At 32.6% G+C, this 17,042-nt stretch overlaps 1 protein-coding gene and 1 pseudogene across 2 annotated transcripts; both read left to right on the top strand.

Annotated features, from left to right (window-relative positions):
- Positions 1-1,590: 1,590 nt before the first annotated feature.
- On the top strand, positions 1,591-6,685 carry LOC129310395 (subtilisin-like serine-protease S). 2 transcript variants are annotated; one of them, XM_054952214.1, is made up of 12 exons: positions 1,591-1,749; positions 1,828-1,922; positions 2,130-2,176; positions 2,295-2,453; positions 2,795-2,906; positions 3,070-3,242; positions 3,438-3,799; positions 4,464-4,558; positions 4,659-4,901; positions 5,079-5,193; positions 5,303-5,489; positions 5,765-6,685. In XM_054952214.1, the coding sequence occupies exons 1-12, from the start codon at positions 1,648-1,650 to the stop codon at positions 6,325-6,327; spliced, it is 2,253 nt and encodes a 750-aa protein (XP_054808189.1). In that variant the 5' UTR covers positions 1,591-1,647; the 3' UTR covers positions 6,328-6,685. The 2 variants fall into 2 exon arrangements, with proteins under 2 accessions (XP_054808189.1, XP_054808188.1); XM_054952213.1 differs by having other exon boundaries at positions 2,079-2,176.
- A 2,141-nt stretch (positions 6,686-8,826) lies between these two features.
- LOC129310889 (alpha-L-arabinofuranosidase 1-like) lies at positions 8,827-14,091 on the top strand (annotated as a pseudogene).
- The last annotated feature ends 2,951 nt before the right edge of the window (positions 14,092-17,042 follow it).

Below are 17,042 nucleotides of genomic sequence, written 5' to 3'. Positions count from 1 at the left end.
TGATTATGCATGGGTCTTGTGTTTTATCTCTAAATTTATCATTTTTTTTTTTCATTTTTCTTCAATATGATATCTAGCAAGGTCGATTCCAACATAAGGAAAATATCAATTGAGGACCTTAAAGAAAGTTTATATCATTCAAAAATTAATAAATTTATAAATTTCATTATAGTCCATTGATCCTTCGTTGATATTAATTTTGTTGCTAAAAACCTGAATTGCCCCTAAATTGTTATTAGGAATTTGACAACAACTTAATTGATATTAAGAATAATTGACTCTTACTTGTTTGGAATGGGCTTAAATTTATAAGCGTTGGTTTTATATTAACAATAATCCATTCGTCTTTTGATAAGAATTCATTCAAAATAATAACTCATTCTAAATTTTGATGACTTCAAAAAAATGATGAAGTTTGCTTAGATTTATAAATGTTAGTTTTCACATTAATGACAATCCATTCGCCTTTTGACAATAACCTATTTAAGAATAACAACATATTTTGAATTTTACAATTTTAAAAAATGATGGAATGTACTTAAATTTATAAGTGTTGATTTTATATTAACAACAATCCATTCATTTTTTGATAATAATTTATTTAAAAATAACAACCCATTCTAATTTTAAATTTAGGGGCAATTCGATCTTTTTTGAAACAAAATTAATATCAATTATGGATTAATGAAATGCTGTAAAATTTGCAAATATATTGATCTTTAATTAATATAAACTTCCTCTGGTTATCTTTGGTTGATATGTTCTCTCAATATAAATTGGATCTTAAGTCAAGTGGATTTTTGATCGTTTTCATTTTTTTTTTTAATATCCTACTTGTATTGTTTGAGTCATCAAAAGCGTAACTCGTTTCCTATATTCCATGTAACGCATAGGATTTACTTCAACATACACATAAACGACATGATATTTATTAATATAGCATGATAAGAGATTAAATTTTACAAGACAAAAAATAAATATAAACTAGAAGAAAATATTTAAACTGCTGGGACCCATCATGAACTAGAAGAAAATATTTGGGACAACATTATCTCAGTAGTTTTCTTGCCAGTGCTACTACTTTCACCTCCTATCATTTTCCTTCAACCTCCTTTTCTTCTTTCGTTCTTATCATATTTCTATGAATACGAACTATATTCATACTTGTATGCGTAGGGGAAAATACTCAAAATAGCAGCATAAAAGAATATGATTGTATTCAGAATTTATGGGTATATTAATTAATTTAAATTTAAGTATTGACAAGCTTTAAAAATAAAAATAACTCTTTTTTTCTTCTACACAACTATAATATAAACAATCTTGTTCAAAACACATCAATACGGAGTCTCTTAACAAGAATTTAATTCCTCATATTCTGAAAGATTAGCTTTTCTGTTTGAATGCACACAAGTGTCCAATCTTGTTTAAAACATTGGCACTAAAATGTATACACTGCTAAATAAAAATATTTATTTATTTTCCAAGCCCCTTAAGTTGAAACCTTACTCCACAGTGCTTGGACCTAATTGCCACTGGTTGCTGCCCTTTCCTTTCTATCACTATATATGCAGCTTGGCCGTTGTTACTTTTCACTCCAATGCATCAGAGTTGGTCAACATTAGGCCACAAGCTGGGACTTACACAATGTCTGCTTCTGGATATGCAAGAACAAGAGGGAGCAGTGCCTTCTTCTATCTATTTCTCGCAGTTTCTGTTGCACAGATTACCATGTGCTTCTCTGCAAAGGTAAGCTCAAATCACACTGTTTAGTTTTCTTCTTACTGCAAATTATGGAATCAGGAATTCTGGATTGGATCCTTGCAGGTTTATGTAGTCTACATGGGAAGCAAAAATGGCGAAGACCCAGCCGAAATTATAAGGCACCACCACCAAATTCTTGCTTCTGTTCACAGTGGAAGGTCAGTGTCTCTATAATTCTTACCGGTTTATTTCAGACTGATTTAGATAGTCTACATTCGTGTATTGGAAGAGAGAATAATATTACAGAAGACTAGAATCGAAGATTGGTTTTAGATTTGTGACTTTCTCTTTTTCCTATGGGGAATGACGAACAGCATTAACGAAGCCGAAGCTTCGCTTGTTTATAGCTACAAACATGGTTTCAGGGGATTTGCAGCGAAGCTGACTGATGAGCAGGCTTCTCAGATTTCAAGTAATTAAGAGTTATTTTCTCATCTTTCTCGACTCTTGTATATGGATTTTGGACCTCAAGATTTTCTTAAATCCAGAATTAATTGGTCTATGATATGGATGTTCAAATTAATTGACAGAAATGCCTGGAGTGGTTTCTGTGTTTCCCAATTCTAAAAGAAGGCTACATACAACTCATTCGTGGGACTTTATGGGTCTTCTGGACGATGAAACGATGGAGATTCTTGGGTTCTCCACCAGAAACCAAGCAAACATCATCGTTGGTTTCATTGACACTGGTGAGCACTGAGCGCTCTTACCTTTCACAGTAGGCTTTATTTTGATTACTTCTGCATGTCGTGTAGAAGTAATCAATATTTCCCAAAGGCAAGTATTCGGTTCATGGGAAATTTCCCACTTCATTTCTTACCTAACTTGCGGAAACTCTGTCACTTTCTTTTTCTGTAGCATTTTAGTTGTAAATATCATTTTTACAAATTAAATCTCTAAAATTATGTATTGTCTCCTTTTCCTCGATTTCTCTCCCAATATATTATTATGTACACTGAAATTGTTGAGATAAATGATTTGAATTGCATCATTTAAGAATTAATGTAGATCATAATGGCTATTGAATCAGGAATTTGGCCTGAATCTCCAAGTTTTAGCGATGTCGACATGCCGCCGGTGCCACCAGGATGGAAAGGAAAATGTGAATCAGGAGAAGCATTCAATGCTTCTTCTTGCAACAGGTTTCTAGTTCAACCTTATGCTCCTCGTCATTATGATTAAGTTAACTAATAATTCAATTCTTAAGAGACTAAAAGAAAACAAGCCTTGTTATTTCACTTCATAGATGTTAGTTTATACATACGTCAGGTGTGTCATCTTTAGTGAACAATCCATGTGGAACAGGAAAGTCATTGGAGCTAGATACTACATGCGTGGGTATGAAGTAGAAGAAGGATCAGACTCAGACATAAAAGTCTCTTTCAGATCCCCAAGAGATAGCTCCGGCCATGGCAGCCACACAGCTTCAATAGCCACAGGGCGGTACGTGCCCAACATGAACTATATGGGATTGGCAGGTATTTCCGGTAGTTTGTTTGATATGACAGTTTTTATATTACGTTTGAAATATTTATTTAAAACTTTTTTCTATATATATCGTTCAATTTTATGTGTTAACTAGGTAAGTTTTTGTGCAATACAAAGAATCTGATTGATGAATAAATTACATAGCTTACAACTTGTGAATAGTGTGACTTTTGATGCATGTGCAGGTGGAGGAGCCAGGGGAGGAGCACCAATGGCTAGGATTGCTGTGTACAAAACTTGTTGGGACTCAGGCTGCTATGATGTAGATTTGCTGGCTGCTTTTGATGATGCTATTAGAGATGGGGTTCACATTTTGTCTGTGTCTCTGGGTCCTGAGTCTCCTCAAGCAGACTACTTTAATGATGCTATATCAGTGGGGTCGTATCAAGCAGCCAATCGTGGGGTGCTGGTGGTTGCATCGGCTGGGAACGAAGGGTATCCTGGTTCTGTTACCAACCTTGCACCATGGATGATCACTGTTGCTGCTAGCTCCACTGATAGGGATTTCACCTCTGATGTCACATTGGGAAATAGTGTCAATATCACGGTAAGAATTTATCACTTTTATCAGAAAGTTTTTCATTAATGCAAAGATTTTGTAAAGTTTATAAAGAGAACATAGAAATTAAACTCTTAAGTGAAAGAAAACCATGTTAAAAAAGATACTCTCATCTAAAGCATGACAGGGTTCTGATATGAATTAGTTTATAATACCAAACGATTATCACAAAAAAGAAACAAAAAAGAGTGAAAGAAAATGAAGTGCTTGAATTCTCTAGAATTTGTTTTCTTTTTAAACTCTGCAAAAACTTTACAATCATTAAATTTAAAAATTCCTTGCATAGATACTTCCACCTTCTATATTTATTTACCTCTCAACACTGTAAGAACTTCATAACAAGCAATTATAAAAGATCCTGACACAACATATTTCAAGGAAGGGTGCATGAGCTCGCTAATTTAGAAAACGGTTTCATAAAAGGAGTGAGGCATGAGTTTAGTGGGCGACAAAAAAATGTCCAATCCCAGTTAACTTTGGTGTAAATTTTTTGTTGAAAGAGCAACATTAGAAGTATGTTAATGATAAAGGGATTCAACTAAAAGGACTGATTTGTAGATAACGAAATTGAAAGAGTATCTATTTATCTGGAATCAAAATAAGGTTTTTCTCCGACTGTTTCACTGACAATTTTTCTTGATAAATGTAACAGGGTGAAAGTCTGAGTCTCTCTGAAATGAGTGCCTTTGCAAGGATAATTTCTGCTTCTGAAGCTTCTGCAGGATATTTCACTCCTTATCAATCCAGGTGAAGCACAAGGTACTTTTGAATGAGAGAAATGTGTAAAGGTCAATGCAAAAGGATGTTCTTATAAGAAAATTTTGTTGTCTTTTCTTTGTTTTTGTAGCTACTGCATAGAAAGTTCCCTCAATAAGACCAAGACCCAAGGGAAAGTTCTGGTGTGCCGACATGCAGAGAGTTCAATAGAGTCAAAGGTAGTGAAAAGTACTTTAGTGAAAGAAGCAGGCGGAGTTGGAATGATACTTATAGATGAAACAGGTCAAGATATTGCCCTCCCGTTTGTGATACCTTCAGTCATTATTGGAAGGAGAACAGGCCGCCATATTCTCTCGTACATCAACAATACACGGTTTGTTTTTGAATTCTCTACATCCACAAAAGTGAAGATATCTAATGTTTTGGAAAGACATAAATATAAAAGAGGTGTTAAGTACATACTGTTATGTTCTTCTGTGTCGCTTTTCCTCCAAATATTTGAATGCATTCGATTCTCTGTCTTACTTTCTGCCACTTCTATCCTTAATAGTAAGGCAATGGCAAGGATTTCCAGAGCAAAGACAGTATTAGGAGCAAAGCCTGCACCACGTGTGGCAGCATTTTCTTCCAAAGGCCCCAACAGCTTAACCCCAGAAATTCTGAAGGTGATGTATTCTCACTATCAGTAATATAAAGGGAAATCCAACACGAATTATGGGTGTTCATGATATTCCTAGAGGAGAGAAATTCTGACTTTGTGGTAATTTTACGTAGCCTGATGTCACAGCCCCAGGATTGAACATCCTTGCAGCTTGGTCTCCAGCAGCCAAAAACATGATGTTCAACATTCTCTCAGGAACTTCCATGGCTTGTCCTCATATAACTGGAATTGCAACCTTAATCAAAGCTGTTCATCCTTCATGGTCTCCATCTGCTATCAAGTCTGCCATCATGACAACTGGTATTACATTAAAAATACTGTCTTTTTCTTGGGGCCTATACAACTCTGTTATAGAGATTCTTCCTCAACACAAATAGAAACATAAATCTTATCTTAATTAATTTTCTACACAACTCTGTTATAGAGATTCTTCCTCAGCACAAATAGAAACATAAATCTTATCTTAATTAAATTCTATCAATCACGGAGTACCCAGACAGAAAGAAAAATGATCAATGGAGTGCAGAAGCTTTGCGGCTTCAGTTTGAGAAACTAACTACTACTTCAACGTGCAGCTACAATTCTGGATAAGCACCATGGACTCATCAGGGCCGATCCTGAACAAAGAAGTGCCAATGCATTTGATTATGGATCAGGCTTTGTGAACCCTGCAAGAGTTCTTGACCCCGGTCTCATCTATGATATAGAAGCAGAAGATTATCTAGCATTCCTCTGTTCACTTGGGTACAATGAGAGGTCACTCCATCTTGTTACTAGAAACAACAGAACATGTGATAGGGCATTCAAATCTGCATCCGAGCTCAACTACCCATCCATCACAGTGCCAAACCTCAAAGACAATTTCTCAGTGACTAGAACTGTGACTAATGTTGGAAAAGCGATAAGTATTTACAAAGCCGCAGTGTCTCCTCCTGCAGGAGTTAATGTCACCGTGGTGCCAAACAGGTTAATCTTCACAAGGATTGGGCAGAAAATCAACTTCACTGTGAATTTCAAAGTTGCTTCTCCCTCAAAGGGCTATACATTTGGTTTCCTGTTATGGAGGAATGAAAGATTGCATGTCTACAGTCCTTTAGTTGTCAGGGTTTCACCTGGAAAACTTGGGTTGGTCAGATAACAACGCTTGTACATTACTGAAGTCCCTATAGGAACTGGAAACAACCATTCATACTGAAATCTGGAAGTACTGGACAATCACTGCCAAAGTTACACCAAAGATATATGATGTTTGGAGCAGCAAGCAAGATCAACTTCAGAATAAGAAGACCGGAACTACTCTAAAAGTACATGATCATCATCATTTCATTTGTCAGTTGTAACAACAGAACTCGGTTCTGTGGCTTCTTCAGAATTTCCCAAGTATTTAAATGGATGTGAGCGTCTTCCCCTATAACTTGATTTGAGATTAAAACACTTGGCTTAGGCCAGTATAATTCTGGAGAATGGATGCTCAAATATAGTGATAGTTTTATCCATAGCACATGGAAGCTTTGCCGGGGCATAAGTAGCATAGACCTTTTAACCCTGAATTTATTTATTTTTAAATTAGAATTGTCGTATGATGAAATTCTATACATCTCAGAAGGAACAGTAAAATGCGACAACTTCCATGAATCGAATTGAGTCATCCTTCTCTAGGTACAACTTGAACACCGAGCATTTACTTCAAACTCCGTCCTCATTTACTGCATCGGCAAACCGAGAAGCATTATTTGAGAATTAAGCAAATGCATAGATGGTCATCTCTGTTTTAGTTTAAGTAATAATTAATTGATTCACAGGCCATGTATTTCATTCAGAATGATTTTATAATTTGGAAATTTTGACAATAAATAGCTTGGATTAAAACTTGAATTCAATAAAAATAAAATAAACTAGAAAAATGTATGCCATAAAAATAATTTTGTATGCGTAAGACTCATCATTAATTTATGAAAATAAAAGCAATAAAATGTTAAGTGATAATGAAATATTAGTATCTATCTCAATTTTTATAAAATAGAATGATGATGTTTCTCTTTTAAAAACATGATACACCAAATATTGTTGATGTAAGTACGTAGAAGCTATAACTAGCCAATTGTAAAGCGTAGCCAATAAAGATCACCCTCATTTTTTTAATAATTATTTATAATTTTATAATAATTACTTTTAATTACTTTTGAGTTGGATTAATTACATTTTCAACTGAAAGTAGTGATGCATAAATAATTTTAAAAGGATTTTTTCTCACCAACTAATTCTATTTCTATTTTAATCCTACTGTTAAAAATTGTATCCAACTGGGTATAAAAAAGGATCACGACCCACAAGCGAGCAGTGGGGTTCATAAAAATGACATCTTCAAAAGCTTCACTTATCTCTCTTTTGCCATTTCTATTTTCTCTTCCTTTCCGATGTTCTGCTGATGATCTTCTGCTGCTACTGGTTCAATTCCTTCATTACTTGTAAGTGCTAAGTTCGGAAAGAAAATTCGAGATACCTTTTTTGGAATATTTTTTTGAGGTAAATATTTTCCCTTGCTTTTTTGAATAAATTATCATGTCATGTATATGACTAATTATTTATTTCATAGGAAATTAATCATGCTGGTCTTGGAGGATTATGGGCTGAGCTTATTAACAATAGAGGTAATTATCCAACTTTTGAATATAGATTCAGTGATTGGCACAAATCCACTTACTTAATGAGTGCCACATATATCATAATAACATCAGTTCAATTTAATTAAACGACTATAAGAGATTTTGTCAAATGTTACTCAGGAAGCATCAAATTAGATATTTTTTTAGGGGACATCACATGCGAGGAGTGTTCTGATAGTGAGGATTGTTTTAAATTTTTAGATAAAAATAAATCTTGATAATTTTTAAGTAATGATAAAATTAATTACTGTAATTGAGACACTTATTAAATAAGTAAATTCAGGTCACTTACAGGATCCAAATCAAGTTTTTTTTTCCTTCTAATTAAGTTGTTTATTCTCTCTCTTTTTTTAAAGATATTGTGTTTTGGGAATTAACTAATAATTTGTGTTCATCTACAAAGGTTTCGAAGCTTGGTACTCAAGTTCCTTCAATCATCTTCCATAGTCAATCATTGGAAATGATTCAGAAATATATGCAGCAACACAGCTCTCATCTCGTTTTTCCTTGCAATAAGGATGCAATAAAATTGAATATCCTCAAAGATATCTTAATAGGAATTGGTCTTTCTAATCTTGGTTTTTGGTATATTTCTAATATTTAATTAAATATCAATATTTTATTTATGATATTAATATTTTGACATTATATATATAAAGTAATATAAAGTAGTTTTTTACATGCAATCCCAAGGCCCGGTTGATTTGAAAGTTGCACTTGTTGGAGCAGATGGAAAAGAATTGATTTCTACTAGCATGAGGTTGACTACAAAATAATTATCATTTTATATATTTAATATATATGAATAATGGTTTACATGATTTAGTTTTTTTTCCCTTCATATGGAAACGACTTGCCAAGGTGGAAAAAATACAGGATTTGTTCTTGAAGCGAAAGCATCGGACTATAATTCAAGCTTTCAAATAACAACAACCAAACATGGAGTGTTTTTGTTGGACCAAGTCTCGATTATGCCATTGGACACATAAAATATTGACAACAGCTGGTGAAATCTAGTCTGAGTCATGTCCAAGGACACTATCCTTAAGAGCTTTTCCGCCATACCGAGTTGATCGCGCGGCAGCTCCCTAGGATTAAACAGACTCTTCCTACTAAAAGTAGGGACACAGAACAACAGAAACTCACAGAATATGCTCAGGTGTATAATAGAAGAGGGGAAAAAGGCCGAGAGTACTAAGGCTCTTTGAACCCGTGGTAAGCATTTCCTTTTATAGGCAAACCTCATAATGTTGGGCAATAAAACCACCTTAATCACAATTAAAAAATGGTTTCAAATAATAATGTTGTTTAAATTATGTGTTATAAATTAATAAATATACTTAAATAATAATTAATATTATTAATTTATAATAATTCCTTTTGAAATACTAAAAAATATTTATAATATCCAACAATCCCCCACATATTTCAAAAGGAAGGAAAATTTTCTTGAAAACTATTTTATACAAATAATATAACTCCACATAATAGTTTTCAAAACTTTAGAAAAAAAATGCCCAGTTTGTTTGATACCACATTTAGCTCACGCGTGCATAATTGCATTTGCATGAACCTACTTTTTCTCTAAGCCTATTTACTTGCCCAAGCTCATACCTTAGTATACATTATTAAGGCCTCCATTCATTTGAGCAATATGGAACTTTTCTTTTTGACACAATTTCAACAATCCCCCAAATGTGTCAAAATGACCATTATCATTTGAGTTATTCACACGAAAGATAATCACTTTAAATTTGGTGTCTTTCGACTTGAACCAAATCTAGACCAATAAAACTTAACACACAAAAAAGTCGGTGTAACTTTGTTATTGAATCAACAAATCTTGGTCGTGTGCTAGAGGTCTTATTAGTCAGATTATACCCCCACAATTTCTGTTGTTAACGTGGTTTTGCACGTTATCGGCCATGTGCGCACCTGGTTTTAACAAATGCTCTAGAGATTTCGCCATGATCTCATAGGAACGGTCCCACTCCATATTTATATAGGTATGTTCATCAAGTGTATCTGTAATGAATATACCATCCATAAAGACTATGAAAAACATTAAGAGCTTTCGCTCAACCTCCAATCAATGCATTTTAGCACTTTTTCAAGCCATAGGAAGGGACAAAAATTTAGTGCTAGCAGAACTAACAAGTGACTTGTTCTTACCATTGAACTTCTTCATGGGATCTCCAATCACAAAGGTTGGGTTGCCATCACCGTTAATTTTAAATTGGCTTAAGTCCCATTCCCCTCGACATTTAAATAATTAAAATTTTTCCCTAGGGCTAGTTAACGGATCTATCAGATTTATATCTGATCTCACATAATCAATTGAGACAACTCCCTCTTTTAGCATGCTTAATTATATCTCAAATGATATTTATATATGCCATTGTTCTCTTTATAATGACTATTACCATTTGGCAATCTCAAATCATCGACATGGCTTGTGTCGGTTTTACTCATAGTAGAATATTCTTTGAGAAGTTTCTTAACTACTTAGCCTCATTATTAGCTAACTTCAGAGTAATAAACTCTAGCTCAAATAATATTTTATTTAGCTACTAATAGATTTTTCTTTATCTGAATATAAAATTCAGTTAACGTCATTGTATTATTTTAATACAGTGGAAATCCACCATTCATGGTACCCATATTTATAATACCCATCAAATACTCAATCATCTCATCCTCTTATAAGATTACTTGAAATGCTCAATTTTTACGCAATATATGTCATGAGATTAATATTTATTAATGCAACAAACTCTCAAAAATTCGTGCATATACAAATTGAGCAATAAATATATCAATTTTTTAAATGACATATTAGCATAATAAGAACTCATCAATACTAAGTGTCAATTTTACACAACAAAATAATTGCTAAAAAGATCTCTAGCAACTTAGCCTCCAATTCAACTTTAAATTAATGAGCTTAGACTCCACTATATTCCTATCATTATATCACTACTAAGAGTGAATAGTCACTAGTAGATTTTCTCATATGAATTTATAATTCAATTAATATTCACATATTTTATATAGCAAGAATTCATAATTCATAATTTCATTTATTTCACATTGAACCAAAACACTCATAAACAAATTATTATCCACATTAATGAATATTCACACCAAGATAATTAAATAAGCCATGCACCTATTTTAAGATACATTTATCTACTATACTATATAAATAATTAACTTTTGTGCCACCATCACAATGCTTGGTGCAAGCCACACAAAATGATACATCACAATTTTTGCATTTATGCAAATAATAATGCCTCCATATAATATTTTCTCTAAATCACAACATAAAACCATCTTGGCATTCATAAAATAAGGTTAATATTATGATATAATATATAATTAATTTTTTAGAGTAAAGCAAAATATTTTTGCTAGGCACCCCCACATTTGAAATATATTTCCATACCATATCTATTAAATTAAAATCTCATCATGTCATTACATTTTTCTTATCATCATATTTGTTATACTCCAAGTATATTACACAGTATGCTATCAACCGTGCGTTTCGTTCCAAATCCTTTTTGCATTTCACAACCGCATAGGATAACAATATTATCAACACAATTAATCACACCTCATGTGATTGAATTTATAACTCACAAATTTAAAAAAAATTGTGAGTAGATAAATTAATACAAACCAAACCAATACTTCAATGTCAACATAAATGATAGTTAAACTTCTTTAAGAAACCAACGATAACATTTTTTTTCCCGTAGTCTCCAACATTATGTTCCATTCTTAATAATATTTATAAAACTGAATGCTCATTATATTTTATCATAAACAATCCATAATATATGGTAATTGAATACCTTCTTACGTTTATTACAATTAAGATTTGAAATGAATGCAATCTAGTTATAAATGTACAATATATAACACTAATATATATTATAAACGTACTCGAGGTCTTTTTTGACAAATCAATATATGGCCATCATTGAAAATAATGAAGATTAAATATAAAGAGAAGATAATGTCTCCGACTTACTCCATTTTTCAAGAGAGGATCTCTTTCATATTTGGACTGCTACGTCCTTGACTTAGCCAGCAAAAAAACAATTGCTATAATAATAATAATAATAATAATAATAATAATAATAATACTAGACTAGATTGTATTCATGAAATAAAATGTATATCCATGACTTGATATACTTTTATTTATGTTTCTAAAACAATTCATCAGAAGAAAAGAGACTGCAAAAATATTCATTCAATTACTAATACTCAAGATTCCCAAAAAAAAAAAACAACAAAACATTAACCGTTCTATAGTCTACTCCCATTTAAAATTGTAATGAACACTAAACTATCAACGGCATTTAACAGAATAATAGTTTCATGAAACCCCCAAAAAAAACTTTACTACAATAAATGATAACGGTTTATAATTAGATATAAATGCTATTTTTGTCATTACAATACTTTATTACAGATTAATGACAAATAGCCTAAAACCACAAAATAAGATTAATTCAAACACTTTTTTTATCGAGTGCTGTGTATGTATGTATAGCTATTCTACCACATAATTGAGGTTGAAAGGAAATATTACCTTTGTAGGACCCATTCGAATCAGTTAACTGTGCTCCCAATGTCCATGTGGATTACCTCTTGAAGAGAGAACTGCTACTTAATTTTGAAGACTCCAAAATAGCCATGCTTTGTTTGATTCCAATGTCTATCAGTCTTCACATGTTAGGACTTTCCACTCAAAATGTGGTGCTTTGAGGTCTTAAGCGAGTCCGAATTTTGGGGCAAATTTAGGATTATTGGTGTTACCATCCACCGTTGCCCATTTCAACCAATGCTTGCTCACATGTGCCCCAGCACTCAATTTTGTTCATCAACATCATCGAATCTCGCTGCCTCATCACATGCTTCCATTGGATCCAAAACCATCAGGTAGCCAAACAAGATTAACTTGCAGACAATAGCTCTTAAGATTGTTGACAACAGCTGGTGAAATCTAGTCTGAATCATGCCCAAGACACTGTCCTTAAGAGCTATTCCGCCACACCGGGTTGATCGCGCGGCAGCTCCTCAAGATTTGGACACAAAACAACAGAAACTCACAGAATATGCTCAGGTGTATAATAGAAGAGGAGAAAAAGGCCGAGAGTACTAAGGCTTTCTGAACCCATGGCAAACATTGCTTTTTATAGGCAGACCTCATAATGTTGGGCAATAAAACCACTTTAATCACAATTAAAAAATGGTTTTAAATAATAATGTTGTTTAAATTATATGTTATAAATTAATAAATAAACTTAAATAATAATTAATATTATTAATTTATAATAATTTTTTTTAAAATATTAAAAAATATTTATAATATCCAACATAAAAGGCTTGGAATTTTCCTTTTAGCCATTTGAGAGAAAGCCTTTAAATTTATTCTATTTCCTGTTTGTTTTTAAAAGTTTGTGTAACTCAATTACATTTTTTTTTTTTAAATCGAGGAACATGGTTTTTGAGCGGATCTTTTTGAAATGATTGCAGATTTAAAACCGAGATTTCTTAGATTTCCTGGCATACACTAATAACTTAAATGGATCATGTGAAAAGGATTGGTTAATATAATCTATTCATGGGATCTTGTTGTAATAATGGCTTTCTTTTCAGTGTATTAGGCGAGTGTTACATTGAAGGAAGCTTTTCAGAAATGCATTTAGGTGGAAAGAATCTATTGGACCGTGGGAAGAAAGACTTGGTTGCTTTAATGATGTGTGGAACTGTAGGACTAATGATGACTTTGGATATTCAGAATTTTTTCAAGTATGTATGGTTTAACTAATATTTTTTAACCATGAATTATGATTTTTCTTTTCCATATGTTAAACCCAACAGCTTGAAGAGGATCTTCATATGCTTCCAATATGAGCTTTTAACAATGGCACTTAGTCATCATGATCTAGTCAATGCTTCTGATATTGCGCCATTTGTGCAAGTACGAAGCATAACTTGCCTTTCTTGATAAATTATTTTCCCTTGGATTAAATTTCACTTTCCATTATTTTTTTTTATGAAGCTTTAGGTAGAATTGAGTTTGCAAGAGGTCCTACTACATCAAAATGGAGCAAGTTAAGAACTTATTTAGGGCATCCTCAACCTTTTGATTATGATATGTTACTATTGGAAACAAGGACTGTAGCAAGTTTAACTACCTGGGATGCAAGCTGTGATGCTACTTCCGAACCTTTGGAGATGCAAGCTGATTTTTATGCCTACCACAGTTATACAAACTCCATCCATATTTTCTCAATGTATCACACATTTGATTATCAAAATCGTAATACCGCAAAGCCTTCTGTCAATGAATATGCAGTTTGGAAAGATGATGCAAAAAAATGGAACCCTGTCGTCAGCCTTAGAGGAAGCTGGTTTTCTAATGGGTCTGGGGGAAAAAAAAGGTTTGTTATATTCTTAATTATTAACCATTTCATAATTAAGTATTTGGTAATTTACTGCGCATTGTTTATTTTTTAAAGATTTCATTGATTTTCATATTTTATGCAGGGATCTAGTTGAAATGGTATGCTACGCACCGTTTTTACTCATGCAAATGACAAGGGGTAGTATTTTCTTGCATGTTCATTTCCCATTATTTGCAACGTGAGAGAAATATAGTGAAATTATGTAAATCTATACGGCATGCAGCTGGTTACCAGATGCAGTCGCATTTGATTCTGATCAAAATTACGGCATCCCTAGCTATTGGCTGCAGCATTTTTTCACAATGTCAAGTGGAACAACATATCTCGACTCAGTACTTGATGCCCCATCTTCAGTTATTGCAACTGCAATTTGTGGAAAAAATCATGAGGACAATAAAAATTATTTGAGAACCAAGGTTATGCATGGATGCTCGTCTACGTTTTAGTTTAAGTGGTGATTAACTATAATGACAAGAGTGTCAGTGTAGGTTGTAAATTTTGACAACAGATCAACCTCTCTTATTAATATTACGATAAATGGGTTGGATGAAAACTTGAATTTCGCTGGCTAAAAAGATCGTACTCACTTCTGCTATTGTACGGGATGAGAATTGTCTCAATGAGCCTAGAAAGGCATATATGTTTCCTTAATTCCTTCTAAACTATTTCTTCAAACGTTTATTCTTATTATATATCTACTAATTATACTTTGAGCGCGCGTTTTTGCAGATTGTACCAACACAAAGTCCACTTGATAATCATGGGAGACAAATGCTTGTTACACTCCCCACATTTGATTTGCCAAAATAATCGATGATAAATAAATAAATAAATCCGTTCACATAAATTAGGCGTGGATAGATTAGGCGATTTTGCTTGTCGTTCTTTTGAATTAGCTTAGCTAGTCATGAGTTTCCATTTGTGAGATGTTGTTATATTTTTTTTATTTGTACTCACTCGGGTGTTTCTTTTTATTTTTATATTAAAAAATAACCAAACAACTAATAAATTACTCTCTCCTTCCCAACTTAAAAGATACATTTGAAGTTTATTTGATACTTTTAAAATATAAGAGAATTTGATAAAAATAAGATTTTAATAATTATATTTATTTCAATATCATCCTTCCCTCTTTATTATATTAATTTTTGCTCTTTATATTTAATATTTCATAAGTAAGGTTATATTAAATCAATGGAATTTTTGCAAATATATATTTATGCATTAAAAAATATGATCATAAAGTGTAATTAATTATTTTTATTAACATGCATGATTTTATCTAAAAGTGTCTTATAAATTAAAATGAATGAGTAGATGATAATTCTTATATTTTAATTTTGATTGGTATCTCCTAGAGTTTCTTTATAGGAGCTTTTCTCTCTCTATTAGTGAAAGTTCTTTTTTTATGGCCTTGGTTCTTTGGCGCCTCTCCTGCTGGCTTCTATAATGAGGGGTTTCTAGTGTGTGTCGGTGTGTGGTTAGTTTTCCCTCTCTTTCTATTAGTGTGTTTTATTTCTTCCTTCGATCTGCGTTGTTGAAGAAGAGAATAGGGGTTTGATTGGCACCGGCAAGGTAGAGGTTGTCTATTTGAAGGAATGACCATTTGCAAAGTATGAGATTTGTTTTTTCAATATGAATATTAATGATTTGGGTTTGTCGGTTGGGGTTGTGGCTTGGACTTTTCACTTGTTTGTGACACAGATGGAAGTATTTTTTGTGATGTTAATTGTTGATTTGTTGTCCTTGTTCATGGTTTTGATTCTCTTTACATGGAGATGGTAAATCTATCATTAGGTTAACAGTTATTATTTATATAGGAATGTGATCGTTTTCTATATTTCAATGAAACTTTTAGTCTCTTGGAATTTTCACTAATAAATGTGACATTTCTTGCTTTCTAATTTTATTTTAAAGTTTTGGATGATTTTGATGGTGTTATTTCTTTTCTTTCTTTATATCCTTTTGTATTGAGTTTAGGGGATTTTTGTTGTTGTATTGTTTCTTTTATTTGTGTTTTATTCATTACAATTGATTTGTTTTTGTAAACCCTTCAGTTTTTAATGATCTTTGATGTTTCTGACCCACAAAAATTTGATCATTGGTAGGCATAATTTTATTTAAAAGTTTACATCTCCTTTGTTGTTGGCGAGTGAGGAGGCATTACAAGGTCTCAATTTATTCGAGCTAACTTTTCATGGTTAAATAATCATTGTTTCAGTCTTTTGTCAAGAGAACGCGAATCTATCTCTTTTGGCTGATTCCCATTGCTATATTTTTCCAAGTAAATGAAGGCCGAGTGGATAAAGGAAAGGAATCTACTCATTCATATGACAAGAAAAATGAAATAAAATAGAAAGAAATTAAAATTAAAATAATTATTTCATATGAGAAAATTATCATCTATTTCCTATTTGTACAATATGATATTACTAACTAGCTTTGATATTAACATATTTTCAATTTTTTTTTTGTTAGTATATCCGAACTGAACAAAATTGGATATGTCCGACCCAATCTTGTTCAACCTGTTTGTTCTGTGACCCAACACTGCTTCCGTTCACGTGGGCCGAGACGTAAACTCTCACTTATTATTGGGTAATCACATTCAAGGCTCCCAGATAAAAAGAAATGACAATGACGACCCAAAACAACGTAAGATTCAGCAATACGTGTCTCTCAAACTGGATTATTTCAAT

This window comes from Prosopis cineraria, unplaced genomic scaffold, assembly GCF_029017545.1.
Source record: "Prosopis cineraria cultivar Desert tree isolate PC_DT_omini unplaced genomic scaffold, ASM2901754v1 PC5, whole genome shotgun sequence".
NCBI lineage: Eukaryota > Viridiplantae > Streptophyta > Magnoliopsida > Fabales > Fabaceae > Prosopis > Prosopis cineraria.
The sequence above is the reverse complement of the archived record's forward strand: the minus strand, read 5'-3'. Positions and strand labels throughout refer to the sequence as shown.

What these genes read in the sequence shown, in the direction of transcription:
- LOC129310395 (XM_054952213.1), top strand. Translation starts at nt 1,648, where the DNA reads ATGTCTGCTTCTGGATATGCAAGAACAAGAGGGAGCAGTGCCTTCTTC. An exon ending in GCAGGCTTCTCAGATTTCAA is followed by an intron (nt 2,177 to 2,294) that starts GTAATTAAGAGT and finishes ATTAATTGACAG; the next exon opens with AAATGCCTGGAGTGGTTTCT. An exon ending in AATGCTTCTTCTTGCAACAG is followed by an intron (nt 2,907 to 3,069) that starts GTTTCTAGTTCA and finishes CATGTGGAACAG; the next exon opens with GAAAGTCATTGGAGCTAGAT.